The sequence below is a fragment of the Pleurodeles waltl genome, chromosome 9, assembly GCF_031143425.1.
Source record: "Pleurodeles waltl isolate 20211129_DDA chromosome 9, aPleWal1.hap1.20221129, whole genome shotgun sequence".
Lineage (NCBI taxonomy): Eukaryota > Metazoa > Chordata > Amphibia > Caudata > Salamandridae > Pleurodeles > Pleurodeles waltl.
The window spans coordinates 585028610-585053975 of record NC_090448.1 but is presented as its reverse complement, the minus strand read 5'-3'; the positions used below and the strand labels follow the sequence as shown (position 1 = coordinate 585053975).

General features: G+C 44.6%; 1 protein-coding gene across 5 annotated transcripts in view; it reads left to right on the top strand.

Annotated features, from left to right (window-relative positions):
* The window catches only part of LOC138259695 (cytochrome P450 2G1-like), a 394952-nt gene that overhangs the window by 58043 nt on the left and 311543 nt on the right, over positions 1–25366 (top strand). For 4 of the 5 annotated variants that reach the window (XM_069207584.1, XM_069207588.1, XM_069207585.1 and 1 more), the window contains exon 2: positions 18036–18198. In XM_069207584.1, the coding sequence (XP_069063685.1) occupies positions 18036–18198 (163 nt within the window). Of the gene's footprint in view, positions 1–1406; positions 1475–18035; positions 18199–25366 lie in introns of those variants that run through there. The other variant, XM_069207586.1, reaches the window with a different exon arrangement.

Here is a 25366-nt window from a genome sequence, read left to right as displayed (position 1 = left end):
TGAGCACCCCTGCAATGGAGGCCATGTTGGCATTGTGAGCCTGTCACTGCTGCATGGCCTCCTGGTGGTATTCCCTCTGCAGCCTCTGGTTCTCATGCAAGATGGAGAGTATCTGGCCCATCTTGGGATTGCTGGTATGCTCCATGACTTGGGAGATGGCCTCCTGGCCAGTCATCTCCCTTGCAGGGCGCATCCCTTGGCCCACAGGTGCCCTCTCACTGCCCCTGGCCCCCTGTGTCTGTGCCCACTCGCAGTTACACCAGGACCTTCATCGTTTTGGGTATGAGGGGTAGACTCTGGTCCCTGTACTTTGGGGCACACTACTGATTGATCAGTCCTTAGGACACAGGTTTGGGGATGAGGGGTTGGCTGTACCGTTGTTGCCACAGGGGTGTGGAGCTCAGATGTGGGCAGGGTGAGGCTTGTGGTGGTGGTGGACTGACCAGATGTCCCAGATGGGCCAGGTATGTTGTCAATGTCCAGACATCCAGAGTAGTCGTCCTCACTGGGGCCTTCATCCTGGGAAGAGCTGGCTGTCTTTTGTATCCTCTGCAGGGTGGCAGTGGCAGGGATACCTGTGGCTGGAGAGGGAGTGTGTTACATTGTGGAGGTGTAGTTGTTCATATCATAGTCTGATGCATACAGTGGCTTGACTTGCTTCCCAGTAATGGCAATGAGAGATGCGGCACTGCAGACATTGTGGGTTTATTGTGACATTCGTTCCATGTTCCACTGAGGGTTGTGGATAGTGAATAGCATTGCTGTTATTGCCGTGTAGTAGTACGCAGTAGAAGCATCCAGTTGGTGTAGCTGATGCACTGGTTTTACGTACAGGTGTTCCATTGTGAAGTGGGAACAGCAGCTTTTCATGTGTATGATGTAATGCATTGTGGGAGTTGTAGTGCTTGCCATTGTGAATGCTATCCGTGCACTAGGGAGGGGCTGTGTCAAGATAGTGGGAGTGGGATGGTGTGGCATGCAGGGGAGGGGCATTAGGTAATTGGGTGGTGGGGAGTAAGTGTGAGATGGGGAGAATTGGGGAGTGATAGGGTGATGGGGATGCATGCTTTATGGGATTCATTGGTGCCAGGGGAGTGTTAGTGACTTAACAGAGTCCAGTCCCCCGGTTATTCCAGTCAGGCCCTCCGGATGCAGAATGGCCAAGACCTTCTCCTCCCACAATGTGAACTTTGGGGGAGGAGGTGAGGGCCCACCGCCAGTCTTGTTGATGGCAATCTGGTGTTGTGATGTTGTGGAACGTACCTGTAGCAGTGGGCCAGGTGATAATAAGGACTCTAAGACTGGAGTGAGCGAAAGTGGTAATTTATTTATAATTTGTTATAGTCTCGGATGTTGTCGACAGTGAACGTGTTGTGTCCTTTTTGTCCCTTTCTTTTCTTCCCAGCTTCCCTCTTGACCGGCGAAGATGTCCTGTCACACTCCCAGGCGCACCGGAAAAGGAACGAAATGGAAGGTAAGTCAGAGTTACGTTATTAGATAGGTCTCAACAGGTTAGACAAGAGGAGAGAGAGAGAGAGAGAGACCCCTGGTGTGGGTGTGCAGAATGATGAGAAGAAAGGTGTATACAGTCACCTCTTTGTGCCTCGCCGTGTGGAAATACTTTAAGTTAAGGGCTCTTTAGGGTGGTTTCACCAAGACCAGTAAGGTTGTTTTTAAACTCCCCTTCCTGGTCTCTTCCTGTCACTTCCCTGCTCCTTCCCCACCTGCTCCCTTCTCCTACCCTCTTCCCTCCTGCCTTGATTCTCCCGTCTTATTTTAATGGTGTCCTTTAAAAAGGACCGTACCTTGGTCAGCCACGCCCCTCCTAGGACGTGGAGGCCTTTGTGCGTCTCTCCGGTCCTTTCCTTCGGTTCTGGATCGACTGTCCCTCGGGGTTCCCGGTTCCTCTGTCGTCTTCTGGTCCGCCACTCTCGGTACCTCCAGGCTCCTCCGCGTCCTTCTGCTCGGCGAACCTCTCTAGTCCGTCTTCTCCTTTTTGTTTCAGCATGAACCCTGATATCCGGGTTCACGGGGAAGGACGTGGCCACGTCGTTGTCAGGGCAAAGGTGCACGCCGTTTTTGTCGTCCTGGGCGCTGCTTGAACAGCGCCAATCCGAAGCGTCTTGAGCCGGGTCAAACGACAACCGGCTACAGTACCTTCCACTATAGGTCGTTCCACCTCTTCCTGATGTTCTCCCTTGTGCGTGGATGGTTGCCCCCTGTCGATGATTCTCCGCCATAACTACATTTTCCTGGCTATGGATGTTTGCTGGACCTGTGTTCCCAACAGTTGTGGCTCTGCCCTGACAATTTAATCGACCATGGCCCTCAACTCTTTGTGTGTGAATCATGGGTGCTTTTGAGGAGACATGGTGGTAGTGATGTGTTTGGGGGGAGGGGGCGTTGTGTGCAAGGGTGGAGTGTTTGGCACTTGATGCAGTGTGTGGGATGCTTAGGTTTGTGTGTTGGTGCATTGCGGTGTTTGTGTGCAGTTTTGATGTGTGTATTGTGTTCGTGGTGCAGTTATATTGTGTGTGCTGAGTGTGAAGTGTAAATTTGCCTTTGGTGTATCAGTGCTAATTAATCGGCTTGTGGGTCCTCGCTGTGTCTGTCTGTGGTGGTAGTTGCAAAGGATTCTGGGTTGTGTGGGGGTGTGTTTTATAGTGATGTGTGTGAGTGTGTCTCATGTGTATGTATCTCAGGTGTGGGGTATTCTTACTGTCCAATGTGGTGTGGTGTGTTTGTGACCGCGGCGGTTCACACTACCAATGGTTTTCTGCCGTGCAATGACCGCTGTGCTGATTTGTGTGTCATAATATGGAGGGCGGAATGTTGTCAGCGTGGTGGTGCTGGTGGTGGGACTGCCTCTCTGCCACCTTCGGTCGGCCCGGCGGTCTTGGATTTATGGCTGTTTTTGGGCTGTCTTCAGTATGTGGCTCGTAATATGGTGGCTGGGATACTGCCAATACTGGCGGTCTTTTGTCGGCCTCCACCACGGCGGTCTTCCGAAAAGACCGCCAAACTCCTAATGGTGGGCCATAGCGTTTTAACAAATATTTTATGGGGTTTAATATTCCAGCTTCTTCTCATTTACTGAGGCGTGGAGAGTTTGTAGCTTCTTAACTTTCACTGCTAAGCAGGGGTGTAGCTACCAGTGGTGCAGTTGGTGCCCAGTGGTGTAAGGGGGCCCATCTACAGGAGGCTTTTGAGCCCTGAGAGGACACCTAGATAATCCTACTTGAGTTCTGAAGCTGATATAGCATTAAAGAAGACTTTAAATTTTGTTTCTTTCCTGTCACATTTGCTGTGCGTTCAGACAGTGGTCAAATGTCAGTCTAGTTTTCAGACAAATTACTGCTTATTTTAACATGGAGACTGGTGTTTACTTTTCTTTCACTTATGGCAGATCGAGAATTTCGTAAAGTGAACTATGTAACATTCTTGCTGGTGTGGAAGGAAAGGCTGTATGATGTGTTTTCTTCTGACTCAGCACCATTTAAATACCTATTTATGAACAGTACAAATATTATAAAATAACATTTAGTAAAGCACGAATTGAACGCGTTTTTTCCAATCCTGAAGTGTAACAGATGCAAAGAAAGATTTTAATTGCACTAAATCAAATCTAGGCACTTTACTTGGTGGTGCACAAATGAATTATAATTGCTGAAACCATATTTCCACACATTATCTTGTGTGCGCTATATATTTGTATCACTAAAACCGTATGCCTGTGCAAATTTAGTTGTCATTTTAATGGAAAATATGATGTCTGTTTATGACTGACTACCACACCGTGCTTTAGATCTGTGCCTGGGGGTGAATGTTTGATTTGGTCTACATTCCGTCCATCAACTGTTCTTTTTGCAGTAATATAGTGCAGGCAGCTACATAATTAAAACTTAAAAGAAGCAAAACCGTGATCTCAACGGGTGAGCATTTTGGCACAAACTCTATAACTTGTAATTAGTTATTTATCACAGTTTCAAGGCCCTCAATTGAAGCAAACACCATTCCTTTGTGCAAACGGCCCAGCCACCCCCGGGGCCACATTCTGGTACATCTTGCACCTGTGTCATTACATTTGCAAGTACAAAAAGTGGAAACTAATAGTTTTTAGTCACAGCAAGCACTTCTGCAATAGCAGCTTGATAGTATGTGAAACGGAGGGACTTTCACAAATGGTTGAACAATGGTTCACTTACGTATGTTTCTTCTTTTGTCTTTTACAAACTGCCATTTGAACCTTCATTCAAACATTACTGTTATTGTTTAATCAACGTCTGTTCTATATAGCCCCTCTTTCACAATATCCTACATTATCATAGCATTGGTCATAACAATTTTTACTGGCTTGAAAGCAACTGTAATAGAAGAACGGCAAGCACTTATCAGGGCAGGTAAGCAATGTACGTCAGCATATTAGTAACAGTTCTGCAACTATAATTACTATCCACTTAAGTATTGGCAAGTCCCATGACCTAAATCATCCACATATGCCAAAAGTCCAGTCTGTTATTATTCCCTCATCATGATGCACTAAGTTTCCCAAGGAATGCAGATGTTGCAATGCATTCATTATGGTAGGATGAGTATCTGTTATGTACATGCAGCACTATGATGCCACAGTCTTGCACACGCTGCCCTTTTCTCCCAGCTGGATGTCTAGAACCATCCTATTTTGAAGAGATACTAATCTAATAGCTTGCATCTCTATGGACATGTTTGCTATCAGAGCAGTGAGGTCATTAACCACTGCTTCCAGGACTCTACCCAGTTTCCTAATCTCCCTTGAGTTTATTATTGGACCCCAGAAAGGCATCAAAACCTTTACTATATGTACACCCAGCCACTTGTCCTGGCATACCTCCTGGTTCCTGTACTGTCTCCACCTCTCTTCTAACACGCATATGATGATGTCACTCTTTGTGTTTGTTTTGAACATACTTCTTATTCCAAAGGGAGACCTGTGGTACCAAATAGGGCAAATAACCCCCACCCCATTCTGGTGGGAGCCAATAATAGGCCAGACCCCCGCATACATATACAATCCCACTACCAACCCATTGCAGTGTCCCTGCTGTAGGTAAATAATATTGCTACTTAATATAACCCATTTTATAAGTGCCATTCCAGACCAAACACAATGGCCCTTCCTTTGAGTGTGTGTACATTGGACAAGGCAGATCTTGTGATCTCGTTCTTCTATATTGTTGTAAATCTAATGTACTCCTTATAAAACAGAAATATGTCTTAGGTTAGCTGTGCTGGGCATGGTGGACTTCCTAGGTATTTTGTTGTGAAGTATGTGTAAAACATTGGTCAGAGGGAATATTGTAGGGTTATCTCAATGAATTTCGAATACCTAAATGCATGGAAGGAAGTCAGGCCACTACTCAATATTTCACAAACAAACTGGCAATTAATTACACAATCAAGGCAGACACATTAGACTCCTATTTAAAACAAAAGAAAACCATCAGCACCACCCCTTTCCTAAAATGCCCTCCAATAATAAACTAACCCAGCCTCTGCACTTCTTCAAACAAATATCACAAGGTGAATTTATGGAATTTGTCAAAGGAAGCAGGCCTTCTGGTTGCCCTTCTGACCCTTGTCCACCACACATCTTCAAGAACATCCTTTTATCTACTACTGCTGCTACACCTGTAAGAAGAATCATCAATAACTCTTTAACTACAGGAATTTTTGCCTGAAGACCTGAAAAAGGCATACATACGTCTGTTATTAAAGAAAACAAACCTAGACCCACAAGACCCCAACAACTACAGACCAATCACAAATGGACTGTTCCTCGGCAAACTGATAGAAAGAGCAGCATTCGCCCAGATGTCTCAATTAATTGAAGACAATCCCATACTTTGAGACTACCAAACTGGAATCCGCCCAGGAAGAGGCACTGAATCGGCACTCATAGCAATCTGTGATGATCTTAAAAACACAGTTGACCATAATGGAGTTGCTGCACTACTTCTCTTAGACCTCTCAGCTGCCTTTGATACTGTTGTTCATGGTACCCTACTTCAAAGACTCCACAAAGCCGGCATTGAAGGGATTGTTCTCAACTGGATTATATCCTACCTTCAAAACAAAACTAATATTATCTATTCTCCCCCCTTCTTGTCCAAATCTTACCTCCCAAAAGCAGGGGTCCCCCAGAGATCAATCATCTCACCTACGCTTTTCAACATCTACATGATGTCATTACCAGAATTGATCAATGATTTTCAACTCACATGCTGCAATATGAAGATGACACACAAAAACGACTTAAATTGGAATGCCCCAAAGACATTGAAAACTCACAAATCTTCAGTTGCCTTAAAGCCATTCATCAGTGGATGACTTGGAGCCATCTCAAACTGAATGCTTCCAAAACGGAAATACTCGCATGTAGTGACTGGAAAAATTTAGATCTACTCTACGCCTGGCCTGATGATTTTGGACCACCTCCTCAAGTATCCAAGGAAGTTAAAAACCTTGGATTTACCATGGACTCCAAGTTAGCAATGAATGCCCAAGTAGACATATCACGATCAAGCTTCATCCCCTTGAAGACTCTGCGACTCCTCTTCCCCCACCTCGGATTTCCACACAAGTTGCAGGCTACTATCTCTCATGTACTATCCAAACTAGAATATGCCAGTGGCCTCTACCATGGATCATCTCTATTTATTATTAAAAAACTACAAGGTATTCAGAACTCAGCTACCAGGCTACTATTACATGTAAAGCCACAAACCCACATCTCTACTGCCTTTAGAGCACTGCACTGATTACCCATTGCCAGAAGATCCACCTTCAAGCTTCTTTGTCAATATAGACTAGGGCACACCAATAGTAATCCGGCATAGTTCATCCAAGTGGAAAAACAACTGAAAGTCCAAAGCCACGTAGTTGGTGATGACAAAGTTTTATTCTTATCAAGAAGGAATAGGTCCAGTATACAGCTTACAGCCAACACGTGTTTCGTCACATTGACTTTATCAAGGCTGTAGATTAAATAAGCAAAGAAAAAACGATAAGAAGAAAAACTATTCTGATGATATATAGGGGTCATTAAGTAGATGATAGGGGTAAGAGCATGAACAAACCACTGTAAGTGATCAAACCATCCGGAACTGAGGATTGATAGTGTCTTTAGAAAATGAACCGTGAACAACAGAATCTGCTGTAGGGTGTAGACCTATTAGTAAAAAGAAAGAATTGTGCAAAGTTAAATAAGATAGGCTAAACGTATTGAGAGTGCTTAAGATAAAGCCCTTATATATCAAACCATCATTTTGAAAGTGAGAAAGTGTTACAGTGCAAGGTAATCCGAAAATAACAAGAAAAGCATACCTAATGTAGATTAGGACATCAGAAAAAAACGTCCATTAGTACAGGACAAAATGCGTTTTCGCAGTTGATGTGTGGATCGGTATTTAAGCCATCTGGGGCAGACAGAATCCGTAAGCAGAAACCAATGATATCAATGATAATTTCAAGGTATATATCTTAGAAAAATGACCATGGTAAGCCTAGAAATTTAGGAAATTGAAAGACTAGAAATGCTATGGTAGAGGGAAATGAACAGAGAGTCAATTGCTCCGTTTATGGGAAACTGTTATTGAAAAAAAATATCTATTCAAATTTAAATGGTATTATGTGCTGTCCGTGTCACGAGCAAAAACAGTAAAGTCACAGCGGTGTAGAAATGCTAAACAAGCTGCCATGTATGTCCAGAACGGATAAGGCAAGGACCCCATGGAGTTGTTCAAAGATAAGGAAAGAAAGCGGAACGTGCTCACCTTATTGTTTAGTTGACCGTGCTCTGCAGCGTCTGGTTCACATCGTATCTGATACGCGATGTTAAGCGAGGCGATTTTAAACTTGCAAAGGCAACAGCAATAGAAATAGGACTAAGTGAGGAGCGTGAGAAGATAGTAGAGGAAAGTGGGCGCCATTTGTAATGGACTTATAATGTTCAGGAGCAAAGGCAAGTTGTTCCAGTTGATAGTATGAATACAGATACAATGAAGGGTCGAATAAGCTTTAAACAATGAGGGCACCGTTTTTTTTTATTAGTGTGAAGATTTGTTTCTAAAACATATATTAATGCAATTGATACAGGCATAAGTAGACTGCTTAACATATGAGACTGAATGAGAAACTAAATTGAGCATCATAGGCAGCAGCAATAGAGATTGGGTAGAGGGGCATGAGAAGATAAGGGGAGAAAATGGGCGCCATTTTGCGTTAAAGAGTACACGTGAAATGTTCGAGTTGAAAGTATAATTACAGATACAATGACACATGAAAAAAACTTTAAGCATTGAGGACAAAGGTTTTTTTTATAAAAATTAATTCAAAACATGTGTTAACCCCTACGGGGTCTTGGACGAGGTGATCTCGTATTTTAGGCCATTTCTGCCCCCCCTGGGGCCAGACCGGCCTATTGTTATTAGGCCGATCTGCCCCCAGGGGGGACAGAAACCTCTAGGAGCCAGGGCTAAAAAAATTTTTGTTTTTTTTGTTTTTGTTTTTTAGAGATGGGGAGCGACCCATTAGGCAAGGGTCGCTCCCCTGGGGGGCAAATTGTATTTAGACCATTTCTGCCCCCCTTGGGGGCAGATCGGCCGATTTTAGGCAGAAACCACTAGGTACCGGGGATTTTATTTTTTGCGCCAATGTTACGCTAGGGGAGCGACCCCGTAGGCAAGGGTCACTCCCCGGGGAGGTTGGGGGGGCATATTTATTTTAGGCCATTTCTGCCCCCCCTGGGGCCGGCTGAACTAGAGGCCAAAATCCACAGTTAGGCACTTTGTAAAAAACACCTCTGTTTTCTGTCAAAAAATGGGATGTGTCCACGTTGTGTTTTGAGCCATTTCCTTTCGTGGGCGCTAGGCCTACCCACACAAGTGAGGTATAATTTTTATCGGGAGACTTGGGGGAACGCTGGGTGGAAGGAAATTTGTGGCTCCTCTCAGATTCCAGAACTTTCTGTCACCGAAATGTGAAGAAAATGTGGTTTTTTTAGCCAAATTTTGAGGTTTGCAAAGGATTCTGGGTAACAGAACTTGGTCAGAGCCCCACAAGTCACCCCATCTTGGATTCCCCATGGTCTCTAGTTTTAAAAAATGCACAGGTTTGGTAGGTTTCCCTAGGTGCCGGCTGGGCTAGAGGCCAAAATCTACAGGTAGGCACTTTGCAAAAAACACCTCTGTTTTCTGTCAAAAAATGTGATGTGTCCACGTTGTGTTTTGGGGCATTTGCTGTCGCAGGCGCTAGGCCTACCCACACAAGTGAGGTACCATTTTTATCGGGAGACTTGGGGGAACATAGAATAGCAAAACAAGTGTTATTGCCCCTTGTCTTTCTCTACATTTTTTCCTTCCAAATATAACAGAGTGTGTAAAAAAGACGTCTATTTGAGAAATGCCCTGTAATTCACATGCTAGTATGGGCACCCCGGAATTCAGAGATGTGCAAAAAGCCACTGCTTCTCAACACCTTATCTTGTGCCCATTTTGGCAATACAAAGGTTTTCTTGATAGCTATTTTTCACTCTTTATATTTCAGCAAATGAATTGCTGTATACCCAGTATAGAATGAAAACCCACTGCAGGGTGCAGCTCATTTATTGGCTCTGGGTACCTAGGGTTCTTGATGAACCTACAAGCCCTATATATCCTCGCAACCAGAAGAGTCCAGCAGACGTAATGGTATATTGCTTTCAAAAATCTGACATTGCAGGAAAAAGTTAGAGTAAAACGTAGAGAAAAATTGCTGTTTTTTTCACCTCAATTTCAATATTTCTTCATTTCAGTTGTTATTTTCTGTAGGAAACCCTTGTAGGATCTACACAAATTACCCCTTGCTGAATTCAGAATTTTGTCTACTTTTCAGAAATGTTTAGGTTTCTGGGATCCAGCATTGGTTTCACGCCCATTTCTGTCACTGAATAGAAGGAGGCTGAAAGCACAAAAAATCATAAAAATAGGGTATGTCCCAGTAAAATGCCAAAATTGTGTTGAAAAATTGGGTTTTCTGATTCAAGTCTGCCTGTTCCTGAAAGCTGGGAAGCTGGTGATTTTAGCACCGCAAACCCTTTGGTGATGCCATTGTCAGGGAAAAAACCACAAGCCTTCTTCTGCAGCCCCTTTTTCCCATTTTTTTGAAAAAAACTAAATTTTCACTGTATTTTGGCTAATTTCTTGGCCTCCTTAGGGGAACCCACAAGGTCTGGGTACCTCTTGAATCCCTAGGATGTTGGTAAAAAAGGACGCAAATTTGGCTTGGCTAGCTTATGTGGACAAAAAGTTATGAGGGCCTAAGCGCGAACTGCCCCAAATAGCCAAAAAAAGGCCTGGCACAGGAGGGGGAAAAGGCCTGGCAGCGAAGGGGTTAATACAGTTAATACAGGTATAAATAGAACGCTTAACATATTGAGGCTGAATGGGAAATAATTAGACCGTGTATATCTTGTCAGAGAAGGGGAAAAAAATGGGCCAGTAAATCCATGTGGGCAAACTAATGGACCGAAGGCTGTAAAAATGGTCACAAGATATTGAGAGAGAAGATGCCTGACGGAAATTTAGGATTTGGCTATCATAGACACATGTACCTTAAATCAAAGTCAGTGATGAATGTTATGATTGCAAAAAACATGTAGGTCCTTTTCAATATTGAGCCCCTCCTCCACTGCCCTGAGTTTGATTATCCAATCGCTCTCCAGACGTCTAAGAGCCAGAGTTCTGTTGACCCCCCCCCCCCCCCCCCCCCCCCCAGGCAAGGAACTAGCTACATCTACCCTGTGTGCAGTGATCCCTAAAATTTCCCGTTGGCCATGGCTAGTGTTGTAGTGTACAGCAAAAGGGTAATTACTGTTAGTGCGAATGGCTCTAATATGGTCCTGGATTCTTTCTTTTAGCGATCTGATGGTGCTGCCAATATAAATGCGACTGCAAATGCATACAATCAATCAATCAATCACTGCATTTGTAAAGCGCGCTACATACCCGCGAGGGTCTCAAGGCGCTGGGGGGGGGGGGGGTGCTACTGGTCGAAGAGCCAGGTCTTGAGGAGTCTTCTGAAGGCCAGCAGGTCCTGGGTCTGTTGTAGGATGGTGGGGAGAGTGTTCCAGGTCTTGGCGGCGAGGTAGGAGAAGGATCTGCCGCCGGCGGTGGTGGTTTTTCGGATGCGGGGGACTGTGGCGAGGGCGAGGTTGGCTGAGCGGAGGCTTCGGGTGGGGATGTGGAAGCTGAGTCGGTTGTTGAGGTAGGTGGGTCCGGTGTTGTGCAGTGCTTTGTGTGCGTGGATCAGGAGCTTGAAGGTGATCCTTTTGTTGACGGGGAGCCAGTGCAGGCCTCTCAGGTGGAGTGTGATGTGGCTGCGGCGGGGGACATCGAGGATGAGTCGGGCCGAGGCGTTCTGGATGCGTTGGAGTCGTCTCAGGAGCTTGTTTGCAGTTCCTGAGTAGAGGGCGTTCCCGTAGTCGAGTCTGTTGGTGATGAGGGCCTGGGTAACGGTTTTTCTCATGTCGAGGGGGATCCATTTGAAGATCCTGTGGAGCATACAGAGGGTGTTGAAGCAGGACGCGGAGACGGCGTTGACTTGCCTGGTCATGGAGAGAGTGGAGTCGAGGATGACCCCCAGGTTGCGTGCGTGGTCCATGGGTTCCGGGGCTGTGCCTAGTGACGTGGGCCACCAAGAGTCGTCCCAGGCTGATGGGGTGGGTCCGAGCAGGAGGACCTCCGTCTTGTCTGAGTTCAGCTTCAGTCTGCTGTCCTTCATCCAGTCGGCTACGGCCTTCATTCCTCGGTGGAGGTTAGCTTTGGCGGTGTGGGGATCTTTGGTGAGGGATATGATCAGCTGGGTGGCGTCGGCGTAGGAGATGATGTTGAGGTTGTGTTGTCGTGCGACGTGGGCGAGCGGGGCCATGTAGATATTAAACAGTGTCGGGCTGAGGGAGGATCCCTGTGGGACGCCGCAGATGATCTCAGTGGTTTTGGAGCAGAAGGGTGGGAGGCGGATGCTCTGGGTTCTGCCGGAGAGGAAGGATGCGGTCCAGGTCAGGGCCTTCTCTTGGATACTGGCGTCATGGAGGCGTGCTGATAGGGTGCGGTGGTAGGCCGTGTCAAAGGCTGCTGATAGGTCCAGGAGGATGAGGGCGGCTGTTTCTCCTTTGTCCATCAGGGTCCGGATGTCGTCAGTGGCGGCGATGAGGGCGGTCTCGGTGCTGTGGTTACTGCGAAAACCGGATTGGGAACGGTCCAGGATGTTGTTAACTTCGAGGTAGCGGGTCAGCTGTTTGTTGACAATCTTCTCGGTCACTTTTGCCGGGAAAGGGAGCAGGGAGATGGGCTGGAAGTTCTTGAGGTCCTTGGGGTCCGCCTTGGGCTTCTTCAGAAGGGCGTTGATCTCGGCGTGCTTCCAGCTTTCTAGGAAGGTTGCTGTCTCGAAGGAACAGTTGATTGTTTTCCGGAGGTGGGGCGTGATGGTAGCGCTGGCTTTGTTGAAGACGTGGTGAGGGCAGGGGTCTGATGGGGATCCGGAGTGGATGGAGTTCATGGTTTTGATGGTGTCTTCGTCGCTGACGCTGGACCAGACGGTCAGGCGACTGGTGCGAGTGGTAGTCGCAGGGGTGGTGGACTCGGTGGTGGGTGCGGGGGGGTCAGAGTTGAAGCTGTCGTGGATGTCGGTGATCTTGCCGTGGAAGAAGGTGGCCAGGGAGTCGCACAGGTCTTGAGATGGCGGGATGTCGATGGTGTTGGAGCTGGGGTTGGAGAGTTCTTTCACGATGCTGAAGAGCTCTTTTGTGTTGTGTGTGTTGTTGTCCAGGCGGTCCTTGAAGGCGTTCTTCTTGGCGGTCCTGATGAGTTGGTGGTGTCTGCGGGTGGCGCTCTTGAGGGCTGTGTGGTTGTCTGGTGTTCGGTCATGGAGCCATTTCTTCTCCAGCTTCCGACAGGTGTGCTTGGAGATCCGGAGGTCCTCGGTGAACCAGGCGGCTTTCTTGTTGGTGTGGTTGGTTGTAGAGGTCTTGAGAGGGGTGAGGGTGTTGGCGCAGTCGTTGATCCACTGTGTGAGGTTGGTTGCGGCGGTGTCTGGGTCGGTGGGGTCGGTGGGTGGTCTCAGGGCGAGGGCGGTAGTCAGTTGGTCCTCGGTGACCTTGCCCCAGCAGCGGCTTGGTAGTTGTTGGGTGCGGTGGTGTGTGGTGGGTTTTCTGAAGGTGAAGTGGACGCATCTGTGGTCGGTCCAGTGTGGTTTGGTGGTGTGGTTGAAGGAGACGTGGGGGCTTGCGGAGAAGATGGGGTCGAGCGTGTGTCCAGCGGCGTGAGTAGGTGTCGTTACGAGCTGTTTGAGTCCGAGGTTTTCGATCAGGGCGGTGGAGTTGGCGTCGTTGTTGTTCTCGAGGTGGAAGTTCAGGACCCGGAGGAGGATGTAGTCCGTGGAAGCGAGGGCGTGGGTGCTGATGAGGTCGGCGATGGTGTCACTGAACTGTGGGTGGGGTCCGGGAGGTCTGTAGATGAGAGTTCCTTTGAGGGTGGTGTTGGGGTCGGTGTGGATCTGGAAGTGCATGTGCTCGGCAGTGGTGAGGGTGTCATCGGTGTTCGTTGAGATTTTGATGGAGTCTTTGTGGATGATGGCGATTCCTCCTCCCACTCCGTTGGTGCGGTCTCTGCGGGAGATCTTGTAGCCCTGTGGGATGGCTATGGCGATGTCTGGTGCTGAGGTGGCGTTCAGCCAGGTCTCCGTCAGGAAGGCGACGTCGGGGCGGTGGAGTCTAGGAGGTGCCGAAGTTCGATGGCGTGCTTGCGAGCGGAGCGGGTGTTGAGGAGGATGCAGCGGAGGTGGTTGGGTTCTCTGGCTGGTGGTGTGGAGGGTTGGATGCTGGTGAATCTGCAGTTCAGGCAGGTGAAAGGCCCCTCGGTGCGTTTCGGGGTGGCACGGTAGCAGGGGTGGTCTCGTCTGGTGTTGAGTGCGTGGAGGGTGCCTGCGTCTTAGTGCAGTCTGGCGTTGCGTGGGGTGCGGGTTCCAGGGGTTCTGGTGCTGGGTGCGGTCCAGGCGCGGACGGGCACAGACGGGCTTGCATTAGGCGCGCCTTCGGCGCGCCAGCGGCACGCCCACTGCGCGGCCTCCATATGAGGGCAGAGGGAGGGAGGAGCAGTTGGGAGGTGGGAGCGGGGCGGCCAATGGGAGTGAAGGGGGCGGGCAGCAGGGGCTCAGCGGCGAGGGAAAAACCCGGGGAAAAAACGGCGGGGAAAGACGGCGGGAGAGGGACAACAGAGCACAGGGGTACAGAAAGCAAAACACAGGGGCACAGAATTAAAAAACAAAGTGGCACAGAAGCCAAGCGCAGGGGTACAGAATAAAAAAGTGAGCGAGTAGTCAGGCGGCAAAAGCGGCAACGGAGGTTCAACCCACAGGGGGCTGCGTGGCAAATGGGGGGAGCGACCTGCCTGGTGACAGGGTCAAAGGTCGCTCTACAAAGGTCGCATACTAAACAATATACAACAAATCTGGTATTGCAGTTGATAAACTTGTGGATTTTGTATGAGGTCTTGGTGTTGTATTGGAAGCTAACCAACTTGTCTTTGATGTAACACCAAATGTTACAGTGACCGGACTTGTATGATCCAAAAGGTGGTTTGGGTAGCCAAGTGTCAGTGGTGTCTGGTGGTAAAAAACTGTGACATAAAGAGTCGCGTAATGTACGGCCTCTACTGTAGGTAATGCTGGGATTTATGGTGAGACCCCTTTTGAGGCAGTTATTAGCTAGTAGAAAGGGCCAATGTCTGTGGACTTCATGCATTGAAAGGAGTGATTAGGGATAGTTGTCTGTGTAGTTTCTTCCTTTTGGATGCAGTAAATGACTGATTTTATTGTTGGCTTTGTTCAAAATATTCTGATGATAACCTCTTTGTGCATCTCGTGTGTCCAAAAAGTTTTGGATGGCGACCATACCTGTCAATCTTGTATCACCCGCAAAGCTATACATGGAACAGGACCGCTTTTCATCAGAATCAAAGTAACCGGACACATTCAACAAGGAAACCGCTCAAGATTGGCAACCCACCTTAAAACACCACCATACAAGAAAAAGACAATAGATGGTACATCCTTCCCGTTCAAACAGCCAAACTATGGAATTCACTGCCCCCATATATAAGATCCACGGATAAATATCTTGCCTTCAGAAGACTACTCAAGAGTTGACGTTTCCTTCATAACCACCATATTCAAACCGTAATGGACTGCATATGCTTGTGTTGATTAATATTTATAATCTGATTATGTGTATATTCTAGATATCTATAGTTCTTTAAGAAATATGTATTGTTACTATTTCATAATAATAAATTATACACCTACTCTTTATGCCTGTTTAACAAATGTATATTTACTCACGTTAAATATATATATGTGTGTGTATGTGTGCCTACATGTGTGTGTGCTATTATATATATATATATATATATATATATATATATATATATGTATATTATTCTATGCTTAACATGTTCATAGGTCATTGCATAGCTCCTAGAAATGTTGTTATATTAGATACTTATGAATCCCTGCTTTCGTTTTTATATCCCAGTGATCAAATGTTAGCTTATCTATTTAATAGCAAGCATTTAGCTATTCAAAAATTGAGGAAAGATAAATGAATGTTAGAAAAGTACACTTATTAATTAACTTCAAATATTACAAACCTTAAGTCTGTGTTTATACAATACTACTTTTCTTCTCATATTATTATACCCATTATTATATTCCTTACACATATATATTCCCTTACTATGTATTTATATATCTATTTATTTTACTCTATAAATTTAAATTTAAATTAAATCTATAAATAAAATTCAAATTATAAATAATTAAATTAAATAACATCTAGCTCACCCCAAACCTCAGTTTACTACCATGATCTCCCAGAAAACCCTACTAAATTCTCCCTCATTTATCCCAGCTTTAACTCATCCAAAACCCATCCGGGTACTATGATCTCCCAAACCTTTCCACAGACTCTTCCCTCCTCCATCTCTCCTTTACTCATCCCAAGCCTCATCGTATTACTATAAACTTCCAATGAATACTTCTGGATTCTTCCACCCTCTATCCCTCCATTACTCTAGTCAATCCAATTAACAAACACACATATCCTCTGTTCAAACTAACTCATAATAAAACTAATACTGTACCCGTATTTCCCTGTACTAATCCATCACTAATTTCTCTTGGGTTCCGGAGTAGCGTGCTACTCGCCGAAAAGCGCTTCAACGCCTTGTCAGGGGTAGTAAGCTCTATATAAATACAATTACAATTACAGTTACAATCTATAAAATTACCCAAGACAGAAATTACTCTTTCGCATTACAGTGTAGGAGTCCTGTCCTATTAACAATGCATTGAGGAAAGCCTGCTGTGCCTAATGGCTGAAGGAAGCTTTCCACAAATGTAGCCATCAGTCACATTGAAAACATTGTGTTTCGTGTAATACTTTGACAAAGCATTGTGTTCAAAGGACTAGACATGATCAACATTATGTTCATTGTCAATACTATTACTATATCTTAATGCATCATTTCTATCATTACTACTCCCTTTTGTCTCTTGCTCAGTACCAGTCACAAGTTTGTCTTCCCCCAATGTTTTTTTTTCTGTTAAAAACAGTACACAAAATGCTGATAAACAAATCAAAAGTATTAACACAGTAACAACATACCATTTACCACATATTGTTTTATACAAGTGTCTCTTGGGGACCAGGACAGCTGCAGGCCCTGTACAGTCAATAACTAGATTGGAGGGGTCACGAGAGAGTAAATTTTCTTCACCATCATAGAGGCTGTCAGAGGTTAACTAGCACATTAAAGCTAGTGGTCCAGGGGCACTATACACAGATACAACACCATTAGTTAGACCACCAAGATGGTCTTTTAGCAGCTTTGACTCTGTGTCTATTATTTAATCGATATTCAAACGGGTGACATTCAGGCCTTTGCTGAGGTCTGTGTATACCTCTAATGCATCTAATATCTCACCCAGTATCCTTTTGTCATTTGCCTCTATATTAAATATCTTTATTCCTGTAGCAGTAATTTATGTAACAGGTACGGACCTGCCTGTTGTAAGAGTAGATGGTTATTTCTGATTTTGGCAGTGTTTGGACTGTGCTTCCTCCACTTTCCTTGTTCTTTTCCTGCTGTCTGCCCAAAAATTTCTTCCAAATCTTTTAATCGTTCTTCCTTTTCTGTGACCTGAGCTTGTAAGCTTCTGTCGTGTTGCTGAAGGGGTAGTGGGTATTGCTGAAATCGCATTGTTGCTGTCATGGCAGATGGTGGCAGTCCTACTTACGGTGGTGCCCTCTTCACGTGGGGCGCATGAATCCAGTTCTTGTTGTTGGTGCATTCAACAGCAGTCTGCATTGCCAACAACTTTACTCAATGAAAAGAATTTTAAAAATGCAGACATTGCAGGGCTGTAAAATGGCTGTGAATTCTGATCACAACATATTTGTAGTGTATTTTAAAATGAGTTTTCCCAATTGCCAATGCATAGGGCTTTTTGGTCTGAAATGTCACACACGAGTGTTCAAAGATAATTTAAAATCTCACATCAATATAGTCAATAATAATGTTCATCCTGGATATGGTTTCTTTGTTGAACCGCAAATCACTGAAATCTGTTTTCTAAACTTTAGTTATCTTTCCTTATGAGTGCAAAGAATTTGCAGTGTTTATATTCATGCTATGTTGCAAAACGTTTACAATCGGGAAGTTGAAGATTTATTTAAAAAGGATAGCTTTATATTTTATTTGAGAGAAGAATCAAATAACTAGCCAAGTATCCTTTGTTCTGTCAATGTTTATTTTACAATGCAAATGTCTATGTAAGACTAACTGTGATAAAAAACAGTACTGTCTCCAAGCCAGAGCAAATTGTACATAGTATTACTTCTTACAGTGTGCAAGAGACAAACCTGGTGCATGTATTCACTTAACGCCTGTGCGTTTTATCCATAGCTCAGAGACAAGTATGGGCCAGTGTTCACAGTTTACTTGGGAATGAACCGAGTAGTAGTACTGTGTGGACCCGAAGTTCTGAAACAAGCTCTGATTGACCAAGGAGACGCTTTCAGTGGAAGAGGAGAAGTCCCTGTAGCTCGTGTTCTCTTCAATGGATATGGTAAGAGAATAGTTTATTGTTCAGGGATTTAACACAATAAGGGCACCAGTGAGTGTGTTTTTGTCTCTTAATGAAAAGGAACACCTCTATTATGATTTTTCTTTTGAAGATACCTGAATCCAGCATCAATGACACCTCTGTGAACAGGACATAAGTCTGTTTATTATTTCCTGACAGAGTGTTAATATAGCTGACCCTTACAGACCCTCCTTCATTTGTTTAGGAAACATGCATTATTCTAGGTCCTGCCTAACCTGTGTTACGCACTCACTTGGTTCCACCCGCAGGGGTGATGGTGGGCCTCCCATCCCAGCTGGGACAGCTTAGTGAAACAAGTAACAACTGTTTGGTTCTTAAAAACTGTCCCCAGAGGGGAAAGGGGAATGGGATAAAACAAGAAAAGGTGACCTTGTGTCACTGATTGGGCTGCTCTGCTGTCTTGTGCACTGCCTAGTAGGATTGGGACTTCCTGGACCTTGTTATACTTAATGCAGGTGTGTACACTAAAAACAAACAAGAGACAGTGTTACCCATAGTTTCCCAACTCAAAATGATCCCTCAATTGTTTACACTGCAAGTACACTTACAGACTTCATCGTAACATCACATGAGAAAGAGCAGAAACTGCTTTAGGAATAAATTGGTGATTTTCTGGCACCCCAGGACATACAGGGTACAGAATCAAACTTGAATACAATTTAAAGCTCTAGAAGCAATCTCCTGCAATACTAGATATGTGTCAACTAATACAGTGGCAAACTTTTAGCTGAAAACGTGCTCAAGCCTTTGTTAGAAATGGGGTCTTTGGTTGGCAGTCAGGTTACCCCCTGTCCAAGCAAGGACCCTCACTCTAAGTCATACACAATCAAAATTACCCTGTGGCCACGCTCTGGTAGCTTGGCACTGAGCAGCCAGGCTTAACTTTGAAGGCAATGTGTAACGTATTTGTGCAATAAATCATGCAATAACACAGTATAGCATCACAAAAATATACCACACAGTGTTTAGAAAAATATATAATATTTATCTGATAAGATGCAGGTCAAAACGATTAAAATGCAATAAGTATATGTTGAGATATCACTGTAAAAGTGATAAGAAGTGTCTTTAGTCTTTAATAAGCAATAAATGTCTCTTTCAAGCACAAAGTACCTGGTTCGCATTCAAAATCTCTGCAAAGACCCGCAGAGGAGGAGATGCTTGGAAAACAAGGGGGTGTGTGTCGATTTCTTGGGCTGCACACAGCAATGCGTCATTTAGTTTTCATGCAGGGACAGCTGTGTGTCGATTTCCGGCACTCAGTTGTGAATCCTCTTTGGGTTGCAGGGTTTTCAGACTCCCCGGGGACGATGTGTGGATTTACTGCACTGACAGGACGAAGTCACAGGGGATGCGTCGATCCGGTGGGCGTGGCGTGGAAATTCATACCGCACTGAGTCGATTCCTCTCTGGAAGTCGGGCTGCGTCGTTCCGGCTCGGCTGTGCGTCGTTCCGGCTCGGCTGTGCGTCGATCCAGTGGGCTGTGCGTCGAATTTCCGGTCGCTACGCTGGCGCTGCGTCCATCTTCTCGTTGGGCTGCCTCGTTCCGGTTCGGTGTGCGGTGAATTTTTCACCGTGGTGCAGGCTGTGCGTCGTTTTTGGCAGGCTGTGCGTCGATTTTCACTGCACAAGGAGTTCTTCTTGTAGAGATGAAGTCTTTTTGGGCCTGAGACTTCAGGGAACAGGAGGCAAGCTCTATCCAAGCCCTTGGAGAGCACTTCTCACCACAGCCAGAGAGCAGCAAGGCGGCAGGGCAACTTCAAGGCAGCAGTCTTTCACAGGAAGCAGACAGGTGAGTCGTTTGGGCAGCCAGGCAGGTCTTCTTGGCAGGATGCAGGTTCTGGTTCAGGTTCTCTTCTCCAGGAAATGTCTGAGTTAGTAGGGGCAGAGGCCCTGTTTAAATACCCAAATGTGCCTTTGAAGTGGGGGAGACTTCAAAGAGTGGCTTAGAAGTGCACAAGGTCCCCATTCAGTTCAGTCCTGTCTGCCAAGGTCCCAGTAGGGGGGGTGGCAGTCCATTGTGTGAGAGCAGGCCCTCCACCCTCCCAGCCCAGGAAGACCCATTCAAAAATGCAGATGTATGCAAGTGAGGCTGAGTATCCTGTGTTTGGGGTGTGTCTGTATGAATGCACAAGGGAGCTGTCAACTAAACCCAGCCAGACGTGGATTGTAAGGCACAGAAGGATTGAAGTGCAGAGAAATGCTCACTTTCTAAAATTGGCATTTCTAAAATAGTAATATTAAATCCAACTTCACCAGTCAGCAGGATTTTGTATCACCATTCTGGCCATACTAAATATGACCTTCCTACTCCTTTCAGATCAGCATCTACCACCCACACAGTATAGGAGGGTAGCCCCAATGTTAGCCTAGGAAAGGAGCAAGCCTCCAAGCAGCGTAAAAACGAATTTAGGCGTTTTACACTACCAGGACATGTAAACTACACAGGTACATGGCCTGCCTTTTGCCTACACAGCACCCCGCTCTATGGGTTACCTAGGGCATACCTTAGGGGTGACTTATATGTATGAAAAAGGGAGTTTTAGGCTTGGCAAGTACTTTTAAATGCCAAGTCGAATTGGCAGTGAAACTGCACACACAGGCCTTGCAATGGCAGGCCTGAGACATGGTTAAGGTGCTACTTACGTGGGTGGCACAATCAGTGCTGCAGGCCCGCTAGTAGCAGTTAATCTACAGGCCCTGGGCACATATAGTGCACTTTACTAGGGACTAATAAGTAAATTAGATAATCCAATTGGGTATGATCCAATGTTACCATGTTTCAAGGGAGAGAGCATATGCACTTTTGCACTGGTTAGCAGTGGTAAAGTGCGCAGAGTCTTAAAACCAGCAAAAACAGTATCTAAAAATGGAGGGAGGCAGGCAAAAAGTTAGGGGTGACCACACCGTAAGGCTGTCAGGTCTAACAGCCTTTATATGAATCAGCCATTGAAATATACTCATTCGCTAACTATGGATTAACGCTCACTAGCCTGAGTGGAAAGTACTTAATCAAGTCTGGCACTTGAACTGGAATCCGAATACAACATGAGACTTGGTGCAAGAAGCTCAAGAAGAGGCAGAATTGTAGCTCACAAGGAAGGCACTTGAAGTTTCGCAGACGCCAGGATCATCAGAAAGACTTGGGAGACTGGAGCACTGGAAGTTCTGGGCGAACTGGGAGATGAGCTCAGGGACAGTGCTTGCACTGGATTGGAACAAGGCCAGGTGTTAATGTAGGTTCAGAGTGGGAATTTATGCTGGAAGAAAAGAGTGTTACAGAAAGAGACGTATCCCACGTGGGAGCGTGGAATATTCAAACAAACCTGTTACATACAACGGGTATGAGGCCTTGCATGAGGCAGGTACAAACAGTGATGGGCAGCAATATACAAGTACAACAGAACCCATAGTGCATGATGCTACAGTTAAATAGTTCACAGTGGAACTGTACCTATCCTAATAAACGTGATAAACGTGATAATCTGCAGGTACAAAACAGACTAAACTTGCATAGCAACAGAATGGTTCAAGCTTCTTGGGAGGGGGCCATGAAGTGCTCAAGACTGTAAGGTGCCGCCAGGGAAAACTGACTTGGAATACTCTGGGAGGGAGGTGCCACAAGGGAAGGGGGACCTGAGCCCGGCGAGCAAAACCCACCGCACATAGAGCACAAGATGGAGTCGTGACAACCTGCCAGAGCTAATTAAATGTCATTTGCATTAGATGCAAAACTACGTGAAATATATACATCTTTAGTTATACATTTATAAGTGTATCCAAGTACCAAGTGCACTGCTGCAAGTAGCAAAGGCTAGCAAATCTAGTGAGAAAGTCGAACCTCTACACCTGAAAAAGTAAAATGTACCAGGAAGAAGGTCACTCCTTTGGTACTTTGTACATATAGAGTTAAATGCTAAGGTATCCCTTTCAAAGCTATACATCCAGTTGGTAATCATGTCCCCTCATGAGTTGTGATTAATCTCCAGCCAAACACATTTAATGGTTAGCGGAACCTCATTACTCAGTTGATCTGGCAATGGAAAAGTTCCCTACAAGTTTCTGTTCTCTTTCAAAATCTAATATTCTCTCTTTCTTCTGAGGCCTACTTACATGAACTGGCCCACTATAAATCCCTCCCACTGCTTCCTCACTTGAAGTCTATAAATAGCTGAATAGAGTATTGTGCAAATAGTCACCATTAGCTTGAATTCTCCATTTTGTAGCCATTAGTTTGTCTGATTTTCTAAATGGTACCGAGGACTCTCTTGAGCTTTGTTAAATGTGATATCCTCTGCAGACATTTTGGCAACTATATAATTGGTTCCTGAGAACAAAGGTTCTCTTTTACCGGGCCCTAGCTTCTTCCTTCATAGTCCTCATATCCTAATAAAACATACGTTGGAGATGCTTAGCCAGTTAGAATTCGACTCAGCCTCCAGCATGGTTGAACATAATAAACCATCACGTGCCCTCAGAAGCATATGAACTAAACACATTTTCTAGATTGGTTGAGTGAGCTCAGGGGGCCACTAGCAGTCTGGTAATTTGCTTACAACAGCAAAGATAAGACTCAACAAGAAAAAAGTATCAGCAAAAGAGATTAGAGGCAAAGGAGAAATCAAAATAAAACATCTTTATCCATGAGCCTAGACATGTTTTTATAAAAATAGTGATTTGTACCAAAGAGTGAAAGGAAGAAAAGAAAGCTAGCACCTGTCAAAGTTTAGAAGACACCAAGTGAGTGAATAAACTGAACACTTGTTGCATTATTGACGACTTAATTGGATCTACTCAGCATCGCCTGGGTCATTAATTTGTACCATATAGCCTGCTAACTAGAATTCTGCAGCCTAATGGCAATAGAATCATTTTATATGAGCCAAGGCGTGGATCTCTTCAACTCATCTAAATTCTTAAGGACTTGTTTTTTTCAGTTGTTGGCATGCAATAGATGTGCTCCCCCAACAGGGGCAATACTCAGATGTTGAAACCCTATTAATGTGTCCATCAGTAGTGTAGGAGTTAAAGATTGCATCTGAAGCTAAGATTTGCTCCATAACAGCCAAATATTAATTTTGCACACACAGAAAAAGGACCAAGCAGAACCAGACCACGATTTGTGCAAATTCAGTTAGTGATTAGGCAGTAGCTCATAATTACTATTGATGCCCATTTGACAAAGTATAAATTATACGTTTAGGCCACACTCTGAGTCTAGGATCAGTGTATCCAGTGTGCAGCATCCTCAGTTATTGTCCAGATCACATGTAGATGAAAAGTAATTGGGCCTTCAGATCTCATTCTATTGTTTGGATTTAGAACCCCAATGGCTTCTCCCATAGATATTCTCAACCAGGAGATCATGATTGGGATATTTCATCCACAGGCAAACATTTGTAAAAGCCATGGGAAACAAATATGTTTATCCAACACCTATGATGTTATTTGTGACAATTGTATCTGTTGGCCAGAGCGCTGTTGTTTTATGCTACAGATCTTGGGGAACCTCATCTAACTGAGCTCAAAAATAAGCAAGAATCCAATGATTGCTTAGGCCTGGGTACAGAACATAAAAATGTTTAGAAATGTCATACACTGCAGGAGAGTTGTTAGTTCATTCTCACTGTGTAATTGCATAGATAAAAAACATATACCTGCCCAACCTGCAGACCCAATCTGCCCCTGTAGTGACACTGCTGAAGTAGCAGTTGGCTAGCTTCAATGCAGTTCCTGCATCCTAAGTCAAGTGCATTCATTAGGGCTTAAGTGTTATTTAGAAATGTACTAAAAATAGCTATTAAAAAAACGACTAGAGAAAAAGGATGCATGTTCATTGATGACCTTATCAAAAGTCAATATTATCATGTACAAGATCTTTCTGAAGCAATTAGAGAACCGTAAATATACTATATTTCAAGCATAGAATGAATTATTGGGGAAAAATAGAAGAATAAAATATGGTACTAAGACGTTATATTTGCCATGCACTGTAAGGGATCTTTTCACTAGATCCAGGTGCCCTGCACACCATTATTCAATTGCCCCCATTTTCATTGAGTACAGTAACACAGAATCACCAATACACATATGTTCAACATGATTACAGTATTTGGTAATTCGTGTCCAAAATCAAAACCCACCTAGCGTTACATATTTTTGCTTGCAGCTCTTAGGCAACATCTAACTCTTAGCCCTAGTGCATAAATATGAGTTCTTAACTTGTGAAGAAAAGTAAAAAGTATGGAGTCAAAGGCCTTTAATAAGAGATGTGTTACATATTCCTTATCAGTTTTAAACCAGCTTCTCAATGTAATATAAACTAAGATAAGCATGAAGTCTACGATGATCTAATTACCAGAGAAAGCCTTATAAATAAAGCCTATTTAGAGTAAAAGGGTATTATTAAATCCAAAGTTTCGCAGGCTTACCAAACTGTTTGCTGTTTATACCCTTCTAAAAGACAACCTGAGAATGGAGCAAAGCTGTTGTTTGCATGAGGAAGAACTGCGTCTTAAAAGCTAAAATGCAGACGCTTCCATAATGTGGAAGCCGGGGTAGACCAAGTGCTCCATACCACTTATAAGGAGAACTCCCTTGTTGTGTTTTTAGTTTTATATATTGGTAAATAACAGAGTACATCTTGCTGTTATAAAACATGCATGTAAACGTGGTGATAATGTGACAATGCCATTCCATGAATTTGTCTCTTGGCATCCAGCCATACTAGGTTGCTGGAAGTCAAGCAGAGTTAGCATGCAAGACATTAAGGGAACTACCATCAATGCATATCTCACTGCAACAAAATTATGTTGTAAGCAGATATAAATCAAACAGGATAAGAGTTTGGACAAAACCAACAGAGCTAAACTTTGAACAAAGCATTGTTATTATAAATATGAAATTGTGTGTGATATGAACTTTCACAAATTTTAAGGACTAAACGGGAGCATTAGTGATTTGCCTCATAACAGCCTTAAAACCAGAATGCTTGAAGGAAACTTCCAAAGGTCAAAAACGTAATGTCAGGAAAATCAATATTTCTCAACGGATCATTTGTTCCAGAGTTAATGCATTGTTAATGTAGATGATTGGATCAAAATAAGACAGCGTGGCCAATGGCGGACCC